Source organism: Elephantulus edwardii, unplaced genomic scaffold, assembly GCF_000299155.1.
Source record: "Elephantulus edwardii isolate Elephantulus edwardi_28Jun2011 unplaced genomic scaffold, EleEdw1.0 scaffold00063, whole genome shotgun sequence".
NCBI classification, from domain to species: Eukaryota; Metazoa; Chordata; class Mammalia; order Macroscelidea; family Macroscelididae; genus Elephantulus; species Elephantulus edwardii.
The window spans coordinates 218563-235219 of record NW_006399813.1 but is presented as its reverse complement, the minus strand read 5'-3'; the positions used below and the strand labels follow the sequence as shown (position 1 = coordinate 235219).

At 41.2% G+C, this 16657-nt stretch overlaps 1 protein-coding gene across 1 annotated transcript; it reads left to right on the top strand.

Moving 5' to 3' along the window:
• Positions 1-460: 460 nt before the first annotated feature.
• LOC102867020 (alpha-1,3-mannosyl-glycoprotein 4-beta-N-acetylglucosaminyltransferase C-like) lies at positions 461-8423 on the top strand. The gene is made up of 2 exons (XM_006887973.1): positions 461-605; positions 7291-8423. Exons 1-2 carry the CDS (start codon positions 461-463, stop codon positions 8421-8423), a joined length of 1278 nt encoding a protein of 425 aa, XP_006888035.1.
• The last annotated feature ends 8234 nt before the right edge of the window (positions 8424-16657 follow it).

Genomic DNA, 16657 nt, shown 5'->3' with positions numbered 1-16657 from the left:
ACTTTGAGCAGAGACTTTCTTGAGGAATCAGAGAAATCAAAGAACAGAAGAAATGGTTAGGAAGGTGAAATTCTACCTATTAACAAGAGTGTAGACTGAAGCACTGAGACGGTAACTACCTGGTCTCTGTTTCTCACACCTAGCATATGCTGTGTCCTTCATAAGACTAGATGGTCCATATGTGATTGTAATTGTACAAATGATGTAGACTGACATTATCTCATTCCTTATATACAACCCAAGAGAGCTAAAGATATCTCAACTCCCTTAACCTCATGACCTACAGCCTATATAAGAACCACTAGGATCTAACTTTTTCCAAAAACAAGGATGAAACAGCAGTGAAAACTGTATTTCTGGGAATTGTTTCATCACATTCTGCAAAGGGGAATTCACCATTATTCTCAAAGAGGATGAATCATGCAGCTGAACTTTATCCTTTTCTCAGGAGGAAAAGAAGATGGTAGCTTGGCAGAGAGCCCGGATACAGATCAAGCCAGGCAGAACAAACAACGTGGAAGCCTTCAAAAACATGCAGAAAAACTCAGAAGCACTGAAAAATGTGAACTCTCATATCTTGATTGGAGGTCCTCCTATGGAAAAAAGTGAGTGTCCACAAGATGTTATAGACCACCCAAAGGCAGATCAAGTAAAAGTAGAAGGGAAGGAGAGTAGAAAGGGTATGGAACAAGCAGCTGGGGAAGAATATAGGGATGCTGGCAGATAGGACCAGGCTATAAAATCTAGAAGCAAGACTGTAATCCTGAGTCATTAACTTCCCTCACTATCCCTGATGAAACTAGGGAGGAGAACTTGGAAAGGGAGGAATCCAAATTGGATAGCATAACTGAGAAAAGGTTAGAAGGCAACAATGCCATGTCTTGGTTAGGACTCTAAAGTTCACCTAGTACCTTGCTTCGCAAAGGGTGCTACTAGACAAACAGCTTCGTGAGCTTTTCAGAAATGTAGAATCTTGGGTTCTATTCTAGATCTACAGAGTCTTGGTGCAGATGAAGGCTCCACAGTTCTACGCAACAACAGGCCTACCATGTTTGCACAGATCTGACCTCTTCCTGATACTCTTATTGCATCATTCAGGCAGTTTTCATTCTCCTCGGCCACCAAAAACATGCTTCAATATTTTTTCTCATCTTGATATAAAGAAGGACAAATGTTTATCCACTAACAGTAAGCATCTCTAAGGTCCAGATTCTGGACTTCAAACATAATTTTCCACTAAAAAGATCCAGAACACCTTGTAAATAACACTACTTCTAGGTCTAAGGTGTTGTGTTGTGTGCCATTGAGTCAGAACTGACCCATAGTTGGCCCTACAATGGATTTTAAGAGACAGTAAATCTCATGGAAGAATATTGCCAATCCTCTCTCCCCCCAAAAGAAGCAGCTGGTGGATTCAAATCACAAGGCTTAGGGACAGCAATGAAATTGATAATAAATGAAGAAGGAATGATTGACTTAGAATATCACCAGATTGTAACCCACATTGACGTTTTGGGCGTCTACATTGAACATGTATGAAGTGTTGGTGGCCTAGTAGTAGGGCTCTAGGCTGGTAACCCAAAAGTGGCACATCACCAATCCATAAGATGTTGTTGCAAAAAAAATCAAATTTGACCAAATCTCCTTATTCGTATTTTCTATAAACTTTTTCTGCTTGATATCAATCTTTTCTTCTTCCAAAGATATAATTTTTTCTATTTCTCTGAGAAGTTATTTAACATCCAGTAGAGTGATAGAATTATGTACAATAAATTATTTGTTCATTGCAAATACCTTTTATAATAAGCACAATTGCAGACTATACACATGGATTTCACCTGGGGTAGGCACAGAAATCAGATCAAGTACATCTGTGGAAAGAATCCCTGGAGAAGCTCAATATCAGATGTTAAAACTAGGTCAGGTACTGATTGTGGAACAGATCATCAACTATTTATAGGCAAGTTCAAACTAAAGCTAAAAAAGACTAAATCAAATCTACAGGAACCAAAATTTGACCTTAAATTATCCCATATGAATTTCAAAATGATCTCAGGAGCAGGTTTGAGGTCTTGAATCCTGATGAGCTGTGTTGTTGTTGTTAAGAGCTGCCAAGTCGCAGGCGACTCATAGTGACCCATGAACAAAAGTTCTAGACACTGCATATATAACTTTTGTCCTCTCTCCAGGTTCATAGGGTTTCCAGAGGCAAGCTATTGTGAAAGTGGATGCCACTCCTGCTTCCAACTGATGAGCTGTAGGAGGATATAATCAATATCATCCAGAAAGAATGCAAAACGTTGTTATAAAGGCAGAGGAGGAAGACAAGACCAAGATGGATGTCATAAGATACTCTGAATATTGAGCTAGAGTGCCAAGAAGCCAAAGCTAAGACATCAAGAAGTTAAGGAGATGAACAGAGAGCAGAGTGGGAAGACAAAGCAAAGTATTATAATGAAATGTACAAAAAGCTGGAGTCAGAAAATCAAAAGGACAGAATTCACTTGGTATGTCTTAAGCTGAAGTAAATAAAGAACAAATTCAAGCATCAAGTTGCAATATCTAAGGATGCTTTAGGCAGAATATTAAATAATCCAGGATGCATTAAAAAGAAGATGGAAGGAATATACAGAGTTACTGTACCATGAAGAACTGGCTGACATGGGAGAGTTTGATGAAACAGTATATTATCAAGAGGCCGTGGTGATGTAGGAGGAAGTTCAAGTTACTCTAAAGGAATTGGCAAAAAAGCAAGGCCCCAGAAATTGACAGCATACCAACTGACATATTTCAACAGATTGCCCTGGATGCACTCACCAAGTTGTGCTAAGAAATCTGGAGGACAACCACCTAGCCAACTGACTGGAAGAGATCTATATTTGTTACCATGCAAAAAAAAAAAAGGTGACCCAAGAGAGTGTGGAAATTATCAAACAATATCATATGCAAGCAAGATCCTGCTGAAAATTATCCAAAAAACATCTGAAATATCAAATTAACAGCATACCGCCATATGTTCAGGCTGGTTTTAGAAGAGGTCGTAGCACTAGGATTGTTATAGCCAATGTCAGATGGATCTTGGCTGAAAGCAAAGAGTACCAAAGGAATGTCTATCTATATCTCATTGACTATGCAAAGGCATTTCCTGCGTGGTATCCATTGTGTGGATCACAACAAACTGTGGCTGACTCTGGGAATCCCAGAACACTTGATTGTGCTTATGTGAAACCTATACTTGGACCAGGGGGCAGTTGTCAGAACAGAGCAAGAAAACACTGCATGGTTCAAAATCAGGAAATGTGTACACTAAGGATGCATCTTATCTCCATACCTTTTCAATCTATATGTGGAACAGATCATCCAGGAGGCTGGACTCCGTGAAGAGGAATATGGTATCAGGATTGGAGGAAGACTCATCAACAACCTGCATTATGCAGATGATACAACCTTGCTTGCTAAACCTGAGGAGAACCTGAGGCATTTGCTGCAGAAGGTCAAAGACTGCAGCCATTAATACGGACTGAAATACAACATCAAGAAAACAAAGATTTTTTTACCACTGGGCTAATTAGCAGCATCGTGATCGAGGGTGAAGAGATTGAGATTGTTAACAGCTTCAGTTTGCTTGGCTCCACAATCAACACTCTCAGTACCTACCAGCAGCCAGGAAGTCAAAAGACAAATTGCATTGTAAAGTCTGCTGCCAGGGACCTCTCCAGAGTACTGAAAAGCAACGATGTCAGTGTGGAGACTAAGGTGTGCCTGATCCAATGCATGGTCTTCACAATTACTTGCTATGCATCAGAAAGCTGGACAATGACTAAGGATGATAGAAGAAGAATTGATGCCTTTGAGCTGTGGTGCTGGAGAAGAGTACTGAATATACCATAGACTACAAGGAGAACAAACAAGTTCATCCTGGAGAGGATGAAACCAGGCTGCTCCTTGGAGGCAAGGATTTTCTAGCTCTGTCTCACATACTTTGGGCATGTGGCCTGCAAGGATCAGTCCTTGGAGAGGGACATCATGCTTGTAAGGGTAGAGGGACAGCTCATGAGGAAGATTCTGTATGAGATTGATTCAGTGACTAGGGTAATGAGGGTAGGTGTGTCAGGGACAATGATGTTGGCTAAAGATAGAGGAAGGGTCTAACAAGTGATTCAATGGCACAAACAACATTTGACCTTTCCTCCAATTAACTGTTTTTACTGTTAACTGTTTCTAGGATTGGTTGTTATTCCTCTTCCCCTAGGGAAGATTATGTTTGAAGGTCTGGAGTGAATAGTTTGATACACTATTGTCCATCCTGTTTGCCTCTCTGTAAAACAGGTTGTGATTACAGAAACCTGCCTCATTGTCGTTGTTGTTGTTGTTATGTGCCGTCGAGTCGCCTGCGACTCATAGCGACCCTATGTACAACAGCCCTAAACTCCGCTCTGTCCTGAGCCAATTGCACTGTCTCTGACACTCCCATCCCAATTATCCCAGTCACTGAATCAATCCACCTCATAGAGGGCCTTCCTCTCCTGCGCTGTCCCTCCACCCTCCCAAGCATGATGTCCCTCTCCAAGGACCGGTCTCTCCTCGCTACATGTCCGAAGTAAGTTAGATGGAGCCTCAGAATCCTTGCCTCCAAGGAGCCACCCGGTTTAACCCTCTCCAGGACAAATCTATTTGTTTTCCTAGCAGTCCATGGTATTCTCAGTACTCTTCTCCAGCACCGCAGCTCAAAGGCATCAGTTCTCCTTCTATCCTCCTTGGTCATTGTCCAACTCTCTGATGCATAACAGGTGATTGCGAAGACCATGGCCTGTATCAGACGCACCTTAGTCTCCAGAGAGACACCACTGCTCTTCAGCACTTTGGAGAGGTCCCTAACAGCAGACTTTCCCATGGCAATGCGCCTTTTAATTTCCTGGCTGCTGGTGCCAAGACTGTTGACTATGGAGCCAAGCAAACTAAAGCTGTGTACAATCTCAATCTCTTCACCATCCATCCTGATGCTGCCGATTGGTCCAGTGGTGAGAATCTTTGTCTTCTTGACATTGAGCCTCAATCCATATTGAAGGCTGCAGTCCTTGACACTCTGCAGCAGGTGTTTCAGGTCCTCCTCAGTAAGGCTCCAGGAATAGATGGTATACCAATTGATATATTTCAGTTAACAGATGCTGCCCTGGACGTGCTCACCAAGTTGTGCCAAGAAATCTGGAGAACGACCACTTGGCCAACTGACTGGAAGAGATCGATATTTGTTCCTATCCCAAAGAAAGGCGACCCAACAGAATGTGGAAACTACAGAACAATTTCACTGATTTCACATGCAAGCAAGATTTTACTGAAAATTATCCAAAAACGACTGGAACAGCACATTAGCAGAGAACTACCAGAAGTCCAGGCTGGTTTCAGAAGGGGTCGTGGTACTAGAGATATTGTAGCTGATGTTAGATGGATCTTGGCTGAAAGCAGGGAATACCAGAGGAATGTCTATCTGTGCTTCATTGACTATGCAAAGGCATTTGACTGTGTAGATCATAACAAACTGTGGCTGACTCTGAGAAGAATAGGAATCCCTGAACACTTGATCGTTCTAATGCGAAACTTATACTTGGACCAGGAGGCAGTTGTCAGAACAGAGCAAGGGAACACTGCATGGTTCAAAATTGGGAAGGGCGTATGCCAGGGATGCATCCTATCTCCATACCTTTTCAACCTATATGCAGAACAGATTATCCGGGAGGCTGGGCTCTATGAGGAAAAATGTGGGGTCAGGATTGGTGGACGATTTATCAACAATCTGCGTTATGCGGATGACACAACCCTGCTTGCTGAAACTGAGGAGGACCTGCCTCATTAGATTGTAAATATAGAGTGGAACATGGATCTATAAGGAGCTTTTTCTTCTAGTAAATGTCTACGTTATCTAAGGTACATTCCCACACACTGGCAGCCTCTAAATTTCCAAACATATATTTCAGAGAGCCATACCAATTATCAACAGGTAGAATCCAATTTGTGGCTACTTAGGTGCTTCAGAGTAGATGCATACTCCGTAAGTTTTCAATGGATGATTTTCCCCCCAAAGTTAAGTACCAGCATGCCTTTGAAGGCACCTCTAGATACATTTAAACTTCCAACTTTTTAGTGACAAGATCACTGCACCCACCCCTGGCCATCCTCAAAGAGCCCCACACATCACTTTATCTAGTAGACAAATGGCACAGTCAGCAATTTTGGCCCTCTCTCCTTTGTTGTCTAAAAGTTTGTGACTTCAGTTCTCATATTCTCTCCAGTCCCAAATTCACATCTAAATGTTCCCCTGAAAGCATAATGCTCTCCAGTAAGAACTTCTACTTTATTTAGACTGAAATTCTTGGGATTTTAGAGTGGGAGTAGATGTTGCTACCACAACCCCTGTGGTGTTCACTAATGGTTCTGTAAAAGGATCCATTATTAGTTATTCAGAGAGCTCTGGTAGCCTAGTAGCAAGAAACTACATTGCCATCCATAAAGCATATGGTTCAAATCCCACCAGCTGCTTAGCAGAAGGATGGAAATCTCATGCAATTAATTGCCTCTGAAAACTTGTGAGAGAGTCAGCTATGGGTCAGTTTCAACTCAAAGGTACACAACAACATTAGTTATCCAGATGGCCCTGACAGGGCTTACTCCTCTTTGCTCTGAACCGAAGATTCCTCTGAGATCCACCACACAGTTTCTGTCTGTTATGGATCTTTTGGGTTATCAGTTTTCTACTTAGATTTCTCCACCGATTTGTCCCTTCTTCCATCTTTCAGAAATTCCCTAAAGGTTCTATTATGGAAACTTCTCTGATTTTTCAGTAAGATTTTGAGGGAGGACATGTTCATGCTTAATATGTCCTATTTGGCCAATCTGCCACAACAGTTTTTCTAAGATGTAAAAGTAAAGATCACAATTTGTGACCCAATTATAATTCCTAATTTGGTCCAAACATTGAACTGCTAGACTACAAGCAGAAGGTTGTCCGTTCAAACTTCCCAGAAGCACCTCGCAAGAAAGGCTTGGTGATGTGCTTCCCGAGGGTCACAGCCATGAAAAGCTTCTGAAACATAAAGTTTTCAAACTCTGGAAATTTAGTTGATGGCAATTGTTTTGTTTTGTTCTGTTTTTTAATCTACCACGTACTGAGTCGTGATGGAGAGGAAAAGGTAACCAGAGTTGGCATGTAGGGCAATATCTTAACCACACCCATAGCAGGTACGTTCTTCACTGCCTTCATTTGGTAAAGGTTTCTGTTTTCTCCCCTCCTAGAACTCCTGACCATTGGGATTTCCTCGGCACAGCATCACCAAAGAAGCTACCTCTTGAATACCTTAAAGTCCATCTTCTTTGCATCTTCTCAGTCTGAGCAGAAGCACATTGTTGTTCTGGTACATCTGGCAGATCCTGACCCCAAGTGGCTTAATCAAGTGATCTCCAACATCTCAGTCTTCTTTAAACCATATATTCAGACTAGACAGCTAGCAGTGATCAATACTCCTCTTCAAAGCTATCATCCTTTAAAGAGACATAAGAAAAAGTCTAGTGGCACCCTCAATTATGTAGCTTTTCATTCCATACAGAATATTGGTTATGCCTTTCTCATGAACTTTGCTACTAACTATTCTGACTATTTTCTGATGATTGAAGATGATGTAAAATGTGCTCCTGGATTCATCACCCAGATAGTTACTGTATTGTCCGCGTGGGAATACAAATCTTATTTTACTCTGGAGTTCTCTCAGTTGGGCTTTGTTGGAAAACTTTTTCGCACTATCGACCTTCCTCGCTTTGTCCATTTTCTTCTCCTCTTCTACCAACAAATGCCCTCTGACCACCTCTATTCTCATTTTCTTGACCTCATACAAAAAAGTCCAATCCAGTTCTCCCCCTCCCTCTTCCAACACATGGGCAATTACTCCTCCTTTGAGGGAGAACTAAAAAATTTTGAAGGCAAAGACCGTAAGGAAAATGGCACGGGCTTTCCCAACAACCCTGATGCTTCCCTCTTCACTGACCTGAAGGTTACCAACGACTCTGTTCTCAAGAATGCCTACAGCCTGGATGAGAATTTCTTTTACACCAAGGAGGCTAAGGCGGGTAACCATATCACTGTGATTTTGGACACACCTGCAAAAGTGATTCACGTTCAAGTGTTGACTGGCTCTTACCTAAAAGGGGAGAATTGGTTGAAAGAGGGGCAAGTAGAGCTGGGCTATGATGTCACCAATAGACAATATGACTGTGATGACTACGTCTTATTGGGATTCCTGGTAAAGGGCATCTTGAATAAGCAAGTATTATCTGAAGAGTCTGGGAAGAAAGTGAAATGTGTGAGACTACTTGTGACGGCCACGGCTCCGTCTGTGATTATAGTGAGGCATATCAACCTCTGGATTAAGTGATGTGTGAAGTAACAGTGGAGAAGTCATTGAGGGTTCTGGGAGAGACTAGAATGGAAGTTACATTACGTGAAGGTGTGACAGGCATTAAAGTTATGAAAATAGTCAGGGGCTTCTCGTTGTTGAGTCCTTTCAGGATTCTTGCTACAAAGAGATGTGTTGAAAGGTCAAAAGGGGTAATAGCCTCTTGGTCACAAAGAGTCTTGTGGTTGGAGGCTTCTTAAGCTTTTCCTTGCTTCTGTTTTCATAAGAGTGTACCATGTGAAATTTTTTCTTTAGGAATAAGGATATCAGATTTTTAGAAACAAAGGGAATACGTGAGTAAGGTTGACTAATATTCATGTGCTAGTACTTTAGCAGTATATAAAGAAGACAGAATGGGAAAATCTTGTGTGAAAAATAGTGTATTTGAACTTTGTAAACAAATAAGTATAAAAATTTTTTTTAAAAAAAAGAGAAGCTAAGCTAAGAAATTAATTTGATAAAGGCAAACTTCCTATGTGACAGGGGGGGAATAGGCTGCCCAGAAGTATGAGTATTTTCTCAATGATCTCATTTTTCTATTATAAGATACTCCTTTATCTCATGAACATTTGGGTGCCTTTTATGGTTAGGCAGATTCATCTTCCATAATGTCATCCAACAGTTTTTAACCAGCATCAAAAGAACTTTTTCTTATTTCTGGTGGCTCCTGTCTCTACAGCCTTATTTCTGAGGCTGTAAAGTTATATACATGTTTCTGGCAGGAAAAATGGTTATTTTACTCATATCTTTAGCTCCATTTGACTGGAAGATCTTCATTTTCAGAAAAGTGTAAGGCTTGAGCTCTGAGCTTAGCTAATATTCACTGTCTGGAGAGGAGATTTCACTAGCTGGAGAACTATACTCCAACAAACCAGGGCAAGAAGAAAAGGAAGTCTTTAAGAATAGGTGGGAATATGAGAGCAGAGGGGTGAGGATGGGCAAGGTGGAAATTATAGGACTGCATAATTTGTCAGTGGAGGGAGGGAGGGGAGTAAAGGAACCGGGAAAGACCCAACGGGGATCTGGAAAGACAGGGTAATGGGAATTACTGTATGAAACACAATGTGAATGAAGGATAGTGTGAAACACAATGTATGCGAACTTTGTATGCAAACCAATGTAAAGTAAAAACAAAGATAATTGTTTGGGAGAGCTCAAACCTATTTGAATCAAAATGGCTAAAAAGAGCTGAAGAATTTGAAAACAAATAGAGTAAAAGCATGGTGAGGGGAGAGGTGGTGAGAGATATAACTTTGGAAGTATCAGATACTGGGACAAGTGTAAATGGCCAGTTGTGAAAATGTTCTGTTCTGCTCTCCTGCTGTTACAGCATGATTGACTGACAGCCCACTGTTGCTCTTCAGGATCAACCACCATGATGATGGTGCTGAGACATTATTACCCGCTAACTGCTCCTAGTCAATGACTAAGTCCACTAGGGATACTAAACTCCAATATGTGACTTTAACCCAGTAACACTCCAGAGCCTAATTGGAACTTTCTTGAAGTTATGCTGCAGTATTAGACTCCTTTTTTCTTAGACTCTAATTTTCCTTCTTGCTCACTCTCTATATTTGACAGTCTTTCATTACAGTCTCCTCACCACCTCATGCTCTCTCCACTAATAAATCTCTTTAGTGTTTGATCCTGGGTTTTATGTCTGCTCTTTGACAGTAAACAAATGATGAAGGAACTGAGCATGAACTGAGAAAACAGAAAATGTCTTAGTTATCCAGTGCCACAAGTGAATGGTTATAACCAACAGAAATTTATTTTCTCACAATTTAGGAAGCTGGGTATCAGAATTCAGATTACTGGTACTAGAAGTAGATTTTCTCATTCAACTCTCAAGGAAGGTCCTTATCCCTTCTGCTTCTACTGCCTGGCTCCTTAAGATCTCTAGAAGTTCTGGCATCTATCTTACTCCATATCTCTCTGTGTTCAATCTTTTTTTATACCATAAGAGGTCAAAATACACCATATAGGATTCCTCTCATTAATATAACAAAGATAATCCATTCTCAGATGATATAATTATAGGCATAGAGTTGAGGAGTATCTCTGATTAGTAGTTCATAGGGAGTTTGCTGCAAACCCAAAGGTCACTCCTTTCTGGTGATTTGAATCCACCAACAGCTCTGAGGAAGTGTGGTGTCTGAAACCTTGAAAATTTGCTCTTCTATCCATTGTGTTGGCTGTTCGTTCATAGGGTTGCTATGAGTAGTCTATGACTCAACGGCATTAAACAACAACAATGACGACGACCAAGAGAGAGCTATGTTGGCCTAATGGAAAAGAAGCTGTGCTACCTAGGTGAAGGTGGGTGATTTTCATCTGTGGCCCTCGGTCAGGTTCAAATTGTCTTCCTGTCAAACATTCTTCTAGGTGGTATAGCACTGGTCTGTACGTTGCTGTACAGAGGTAACTCGTGGTTGCTGTGATGCTGAAGACTGTGACATCGATGTGCCAATTGTGGTAATGGGCACCCATGGTGGACAGTGTTGGCTGGAGCTTCCCGACTAAATCAAGCCTGGAAGCAGGAGTGGCATCCACTTCCAAAATGGCTTTCCTCCGGAAACTCTATGTACGGACTGTGCTCAGGCTGTTCATTCATAGGGTCGCTATGAGTCGTTTACGACTTGACGGCATTAAACAACAACAAACATCCATTGTGTTATCCCCTCCCCATTAAAGATATGGTCTCCAACTACCTTAATATGGTCTCTCAAATCGTCAGTATCTGTGGGACCAATTTAAGAGAGCACCTTCCACACTGTGAGAGACAGTAATGGAGAGAGGGTAAAGAGACTGTGGAAAATAGTGAAGACACTCTGGCACTGCTGTGAAGAGACTGTGGCAAGCTGTAACCAAAGGAACACTGGAGATGGAGCCACAGTTAAAGGTTTTCCTTGTGGAATGATTGAAGGAAAAGCTGGCTTGCAACTACTCTGAGATAAAGTTTGCTGGATGACAGAGGAAACCAGAGGTTTATTTGTGCTGCTGAACTGAACCTAGACTTTCACTTGGCAACTGAGAAGCTGTCTGAACTAACTGAGGAATTCTATCTTGCTGTTACTCTGGCTTGGGACTGCTAGACTAAACCTGGACTTGCATTGTGTGATATTATTTGCCTCTCCCACTCCCCAACCTATTTCCTTAATAAACCCTGTAACTGTGAGTAAGGTCTGTGTGCCAATTTGACCCAATGATTATTAGAAATAAGTGCAAGAGCAAGAGGTGTGTCATGTCTGACCATGTAGCTTTTTGTTTGGTACTATGGTATTACTGATGGGGAAAGTTCACCTTTATGAAGCAGGTAAAGACTCAGACTCAGCCATCAACTCAGACTCAACCATTCTCAAGTTACCGCTGTTCCTTTCACAGGGAAAAAGATGAACAATCTTCCATTCAGCCTCAGGAAACTTTAAAAAAGGGTCTTCTCTAAATCTGTTTCAACTCCATGACAGAGAAGTTTAACAGAGGCTAGGATTTACAGCACATATTTTAGGAGGACATACCAGTTGGTGGAATGAGTACTTGGCACTGGCTTATGACTCTCAGAAGTTGTCTGAGTGGTTAATATAATATGATATTCCTCTAGGCAAAAGACACAAGCAGGCAGGCTGTTAAACATCTATAAGCAAGAGAAAGGAAGAGTGGAAGAACAGGAGACTTAGGAAAGTCACCCTAGTAAAAAGGCACAGTTCTTTACTTCATTCTGGGCCTGAGACAACTTTAAGCGCCAGACCAATTGACTGAAGAGGTGGCAGTTCCCTAAGAGAAAGGACTCTGCTCACAGAAACAAATGGACATTGCAAGGGTTCCCCTGGTCTTTCTCCAAGCAGACTTACAGCTATTTACCTCATGACTGTACAAATGGAGAAAAGGGAATATTATTGTCACAAGGTCTAAATAGATATTGTTGCTCAGAGATTCAAAACGTGATTATGGTCACTTGTTAGTTTGGGACCTAATTGAACTAGTTTATAAATGGAGTCCATATTTTCTCTTAGAAGAACCAGCACAAAATTGGTTTCCATGAGGCAGGGATTAAAGCTTTTCCACTCCATCATCTCCAAAATTAACTACTCTTCCTCTTCCCCTCAGTTCTGTCTCTTTCTCATTCTCTCTTTCTCATCTTTGAGTTCTGGAATTTGCTGTAACATCTCACAGAACTCACAAGTCATCAAGGAAATGGAGGTTGGCAAGTCCCAAATCTGTGGGTCGGGGCTCAGTCTAGAAACTTCCTCTGACTTATATAGTTATAAGAGCTAAAGAACCCAGATCAGTAGGCTGGGCACAGGCTTCTGGCCCACAAAGTTGCAGAAACTTAAGAGTCTGGTCAGAAAATAGGTTGCTGGTTCAAGTCCCAAGAGTTAAAGATCAGATGCAGAGTCCAGAGCAAGAGAGAGAACTTTGCCAGAGCACTTATATATGTTGATTACAAGACATACAGTCAAAGGAAACTCCTCTTTCTTGAGCAAAGTGGTACAAAGAAGTGTAGAGTGGTGACTGGGTAAGTGTAATGACCACAGTCACACCCTCTAATAATGTAGTGACTCAAAATACATCTCACCTTCATCCTGCCTCATTAACATATTGGACAACTTACTCACACATAGGACCATAAACACAGGCATAGATGCACATCACAAAACGAGGGAGGCATCAAACTCACTGCCTTCAAGGCAATTTCAACTCAGACCTACCCTCCATTGGTTTCTGAGGCTGTAAATTGCAGCCAGAAGAGACTGCCTCTCTTTCTCTTTTGGATATAACTACTAAGCCCTTGATGAATATGGTCCTGTTTAAGTTGACACATAACTAAGTGAAGTGAAATGAAAACATAGCCACCAGGACTTCCCTCAAAAACCAAAACCCCACTCCTATCAAGTTGTTTCTGACCCATAAGAAGCCCCGGTAGCACCATGATTAAAGTGCTTAGCTGCTAACCAAAAGGTTGGTGGTTTGTATTCACCAGATGCTCTGTGGAATAAAGATATGGCTGTCTGTTCCATAAAGATTTAAAAACTTGGACATGATAAAAGGCTTTTTTATTCTAGCCTACAAAGTTGGCTTGGGTCCTCAAAGTAAGAGAACTTCGTTAATCTCAGTCATCCCTTGAATGCTTATCGTTGTTAGATGTATAGCTGTCAAGTCAACCACGTATCATAGCAACCCTATGAGGAGAACCCTGAGCCCTGTCTTGTACCGTCCTCACCATCCCTGATATACTCAAGCCCATTGATCCATCTCACTGTAGATTTATGAGAAAAAATAATTCTCTTCTTTCATGGGTACCTTGTCAAGAGAACCAATCAAGGCCAGACCCCAGGCCAGGGCTTATATGAGCAGGATGGTGACAGAGTCCATTCAGAAATGGAAGCAGTCAAGGAAAGACAAAATAGTGTCAAAGAGATAGTGAACACAAAAACCATACTCTGTATTATTCCACCTGCCAATTCTAGAAAACTCAAGCTTCAGTGATAAAACGTAAATGTGTGGTTACCTAGGACCAGATGTGTTACAGGGTTAGGAAATAGAAGAAGAAAATAAGTGGGACTTAATGTAAAAAATGACACACACAAAATCCCTTTAGAGTGATAAAGCCTCTATATCTTGAGGTGGTGGTGATTGTGGTTACAAGCTTGTATATTTGTGAAAGTCATCAAATAATATGATTTAAATAGTTGGTGAATAATTTATATAAAGATTATTTTAGAAGCAAAATCAGCAAGGATATATGGTAACCAAACTATTGTTGTTAGGTGTTGTCGAGTCAAGTATGACCATAGCAACCATGTGAACAAAAAGATCTGAACCTTGTCCTAGCCTGCGCCATCTTCATATTTCCTGACACACAAGAGTCCATTGCGGCAGTCATTGTGTCAATCCACCTGGTTGAGGGTCTGACTCTTTCACGAACTCTCCACCTATCTGAGCACGATGTCTCTCTCCAAGTAATAGCCTGACCTAGCAACATGCCTTAGGTATGTGAGATGAAGCTTCATCATCTTCACCTTCGAAGAAGGAGCACTCTGGTTACACTTTTTTTCCAAGATAAGATATATTTGTTTGTTCTTTTGGTAATCAGTGAAATATTCAGTGGTCTTCTCAATCAAAATGACATAGTGTTCTAATAGAAATACAAGTGATTGCCTTAACAAACAGAAATTCATTCTCTCACTGTTTAATAGTTTGGAAACGTGAACTCAGGCCATCAATCCAAAGGGAACGTTTTCTTTCCCTCCTGGTTCTGGGTGAAGGTTCTTGTCTAATTTTAGTGTCTAGTTCACTTATTTAGTAATTTTAACATCCTTTGGAGATCCCCATGTATCTACTCCTGGATCCAGGAGGGTCTCAGAGCAGGAGCCTCAAATCCAAAGAGTGTGTTCTACTCCCGCCTCTTCTTTCTTGGTAATAATAAGGCCCCTCGACTTCTGCTTACTTGAGTCGTCTCAAAAAAGATTGACTGAAAATGCAACCTAAGCTGTAAGGTGTATCCTGTCTCATTAACATAACTGACTCTAATCCCGCCTTGTGAACATCACGTTGTTGTTAGGTGCTATGGAGTCATCTACAACTCATAGTGACACTACAAACAACAGATCAGAACTTAGCCCTGTCTTGCCATATCCTCACCATCTCCACCATGCTCAGATCCACTGCTGTGGTCCCTGTGTCAATCTGTCTCATTCGGAGTCTTCCTCTCTTTGCTCATTCTCTAATTTTTCCAAGAAATTAGCATCATAGAGGTGAAAATTACATCATATCACAAAAGTAGGATACTCACTTCAGATAGCAAAATTGAGGATGATTATATCATTCAGAGAGTCACACATGACCTGGCCAACTTTACACATGTTTTAGTGGAATCCATAACACATGGATTAGGCACAAAGGTAGAATGCCATCCATAAGAACAGGGAACTATGGAAACTTGGTTTGTAACAGAGATGGCACTGTAGATGAATAGGAAAAAGTGCTCAACTTAGTAAACAGGATAAAGATCCATGACCATCCACATGGCAAAGAGAACGTAACTAGAAAACTAATGCATGTTCCACATAAAAATCCGTTTCATACAACTGCAAAAAGAATACACAGGAGATCATTATGAACAGAAAATGATGGGTAGACAATGTGAGGCTATATACAACAGTAAAAATAGTCAATTACACAGCTGTTGCTATTGTTGTTGTTATGTGCCATTAAGTCACGTGTGACCCGTAGTGACCCTTTATACAACAGCTCTGAACCCTGCCCTGCCCTGAGCCACTCTCACTAATTCTGACACACCAACCCCCATTGCCCCAGTCACTGTATCAATCCATTTCATCTGGGATCTTTCTCTCCTGCTGTCCTACGCTGTCCCTCCACCCTCCCAAGCATGATGTCCTTCTCAAAGGACTCGTCTCTTCTGGCCACATGCTCAAAGTATGTGAGGCAGGACTTCAAAATCCTAGCCTCCAAGGGAAAACTTGCTTTCAACCTCTCCAACACAGACGTATTTGTTTTCTTGGTAGTCCACATTATATTCAATATTCTTCTCCAGTACCACAACTCAAAGACATCAATTCTTCTTTTGTCATCCTTAGTCATTGTCCAACTCTCTGATGCATAGCAACAAATTATGAAGACCAAGATCTCCAGACTGATAACGTTGCTTTTCAGCACTTTGCAGAGGTCCCTGCCAGCAGACTTCCTAGATTCAGAGACCTATAAAATGCAATTACCAGGGTTTTTTGTTTGTTTTTAGGGGTGCAATTACCAGTTTTATATGAAAATGAAACCCAGATATGCAAAGCACTACTTAAAAAAACACACCAAACAAACAAACAAGCAAGAAACCACCACAACTAAATAGAAGGCCTTACACTTCCTGATCTCAAAATCTACTATACAGCCATGGGAATCAAAGCAACATGGTAGTGATACAGTGATGGATACATAGATCAGCTGAATAGAATTTAGAATACAGAAATAAATCCCTTCACCTGTGACAGTTGATATTTGATAAAGAGATGCAATCCATGAAGTGAGGAAAGATTGCCTTTTGAACAACTGGTACTGGTAAAACTATCTATCTATTTGCAGAAAATGGAGACAAGATCCATACTTCATACCATGTACAAAACTAAGTCTAAGACCTTGGTGTTTGTTGTTGTTGTCATGTGCCGTCGAGTCGTTTGCGACTCATAGCGACCCTATGT

Coding starts and splice junctions, on each gene's coding strand:
- LOC102867020 (XM_006887973.1), top strand. CDS start 461: ATGGTAGCTTGGCAGAGAGCCCGGATACAGATCAAGCCAGGCAGAACA. Junction 606..7,290: donor AGGTCCTCCTATGGAAAAAA/GTGAGTGTCCAC, acceptor CTCCCCTCCTAG/AACTCCTGACCATTGGGATT.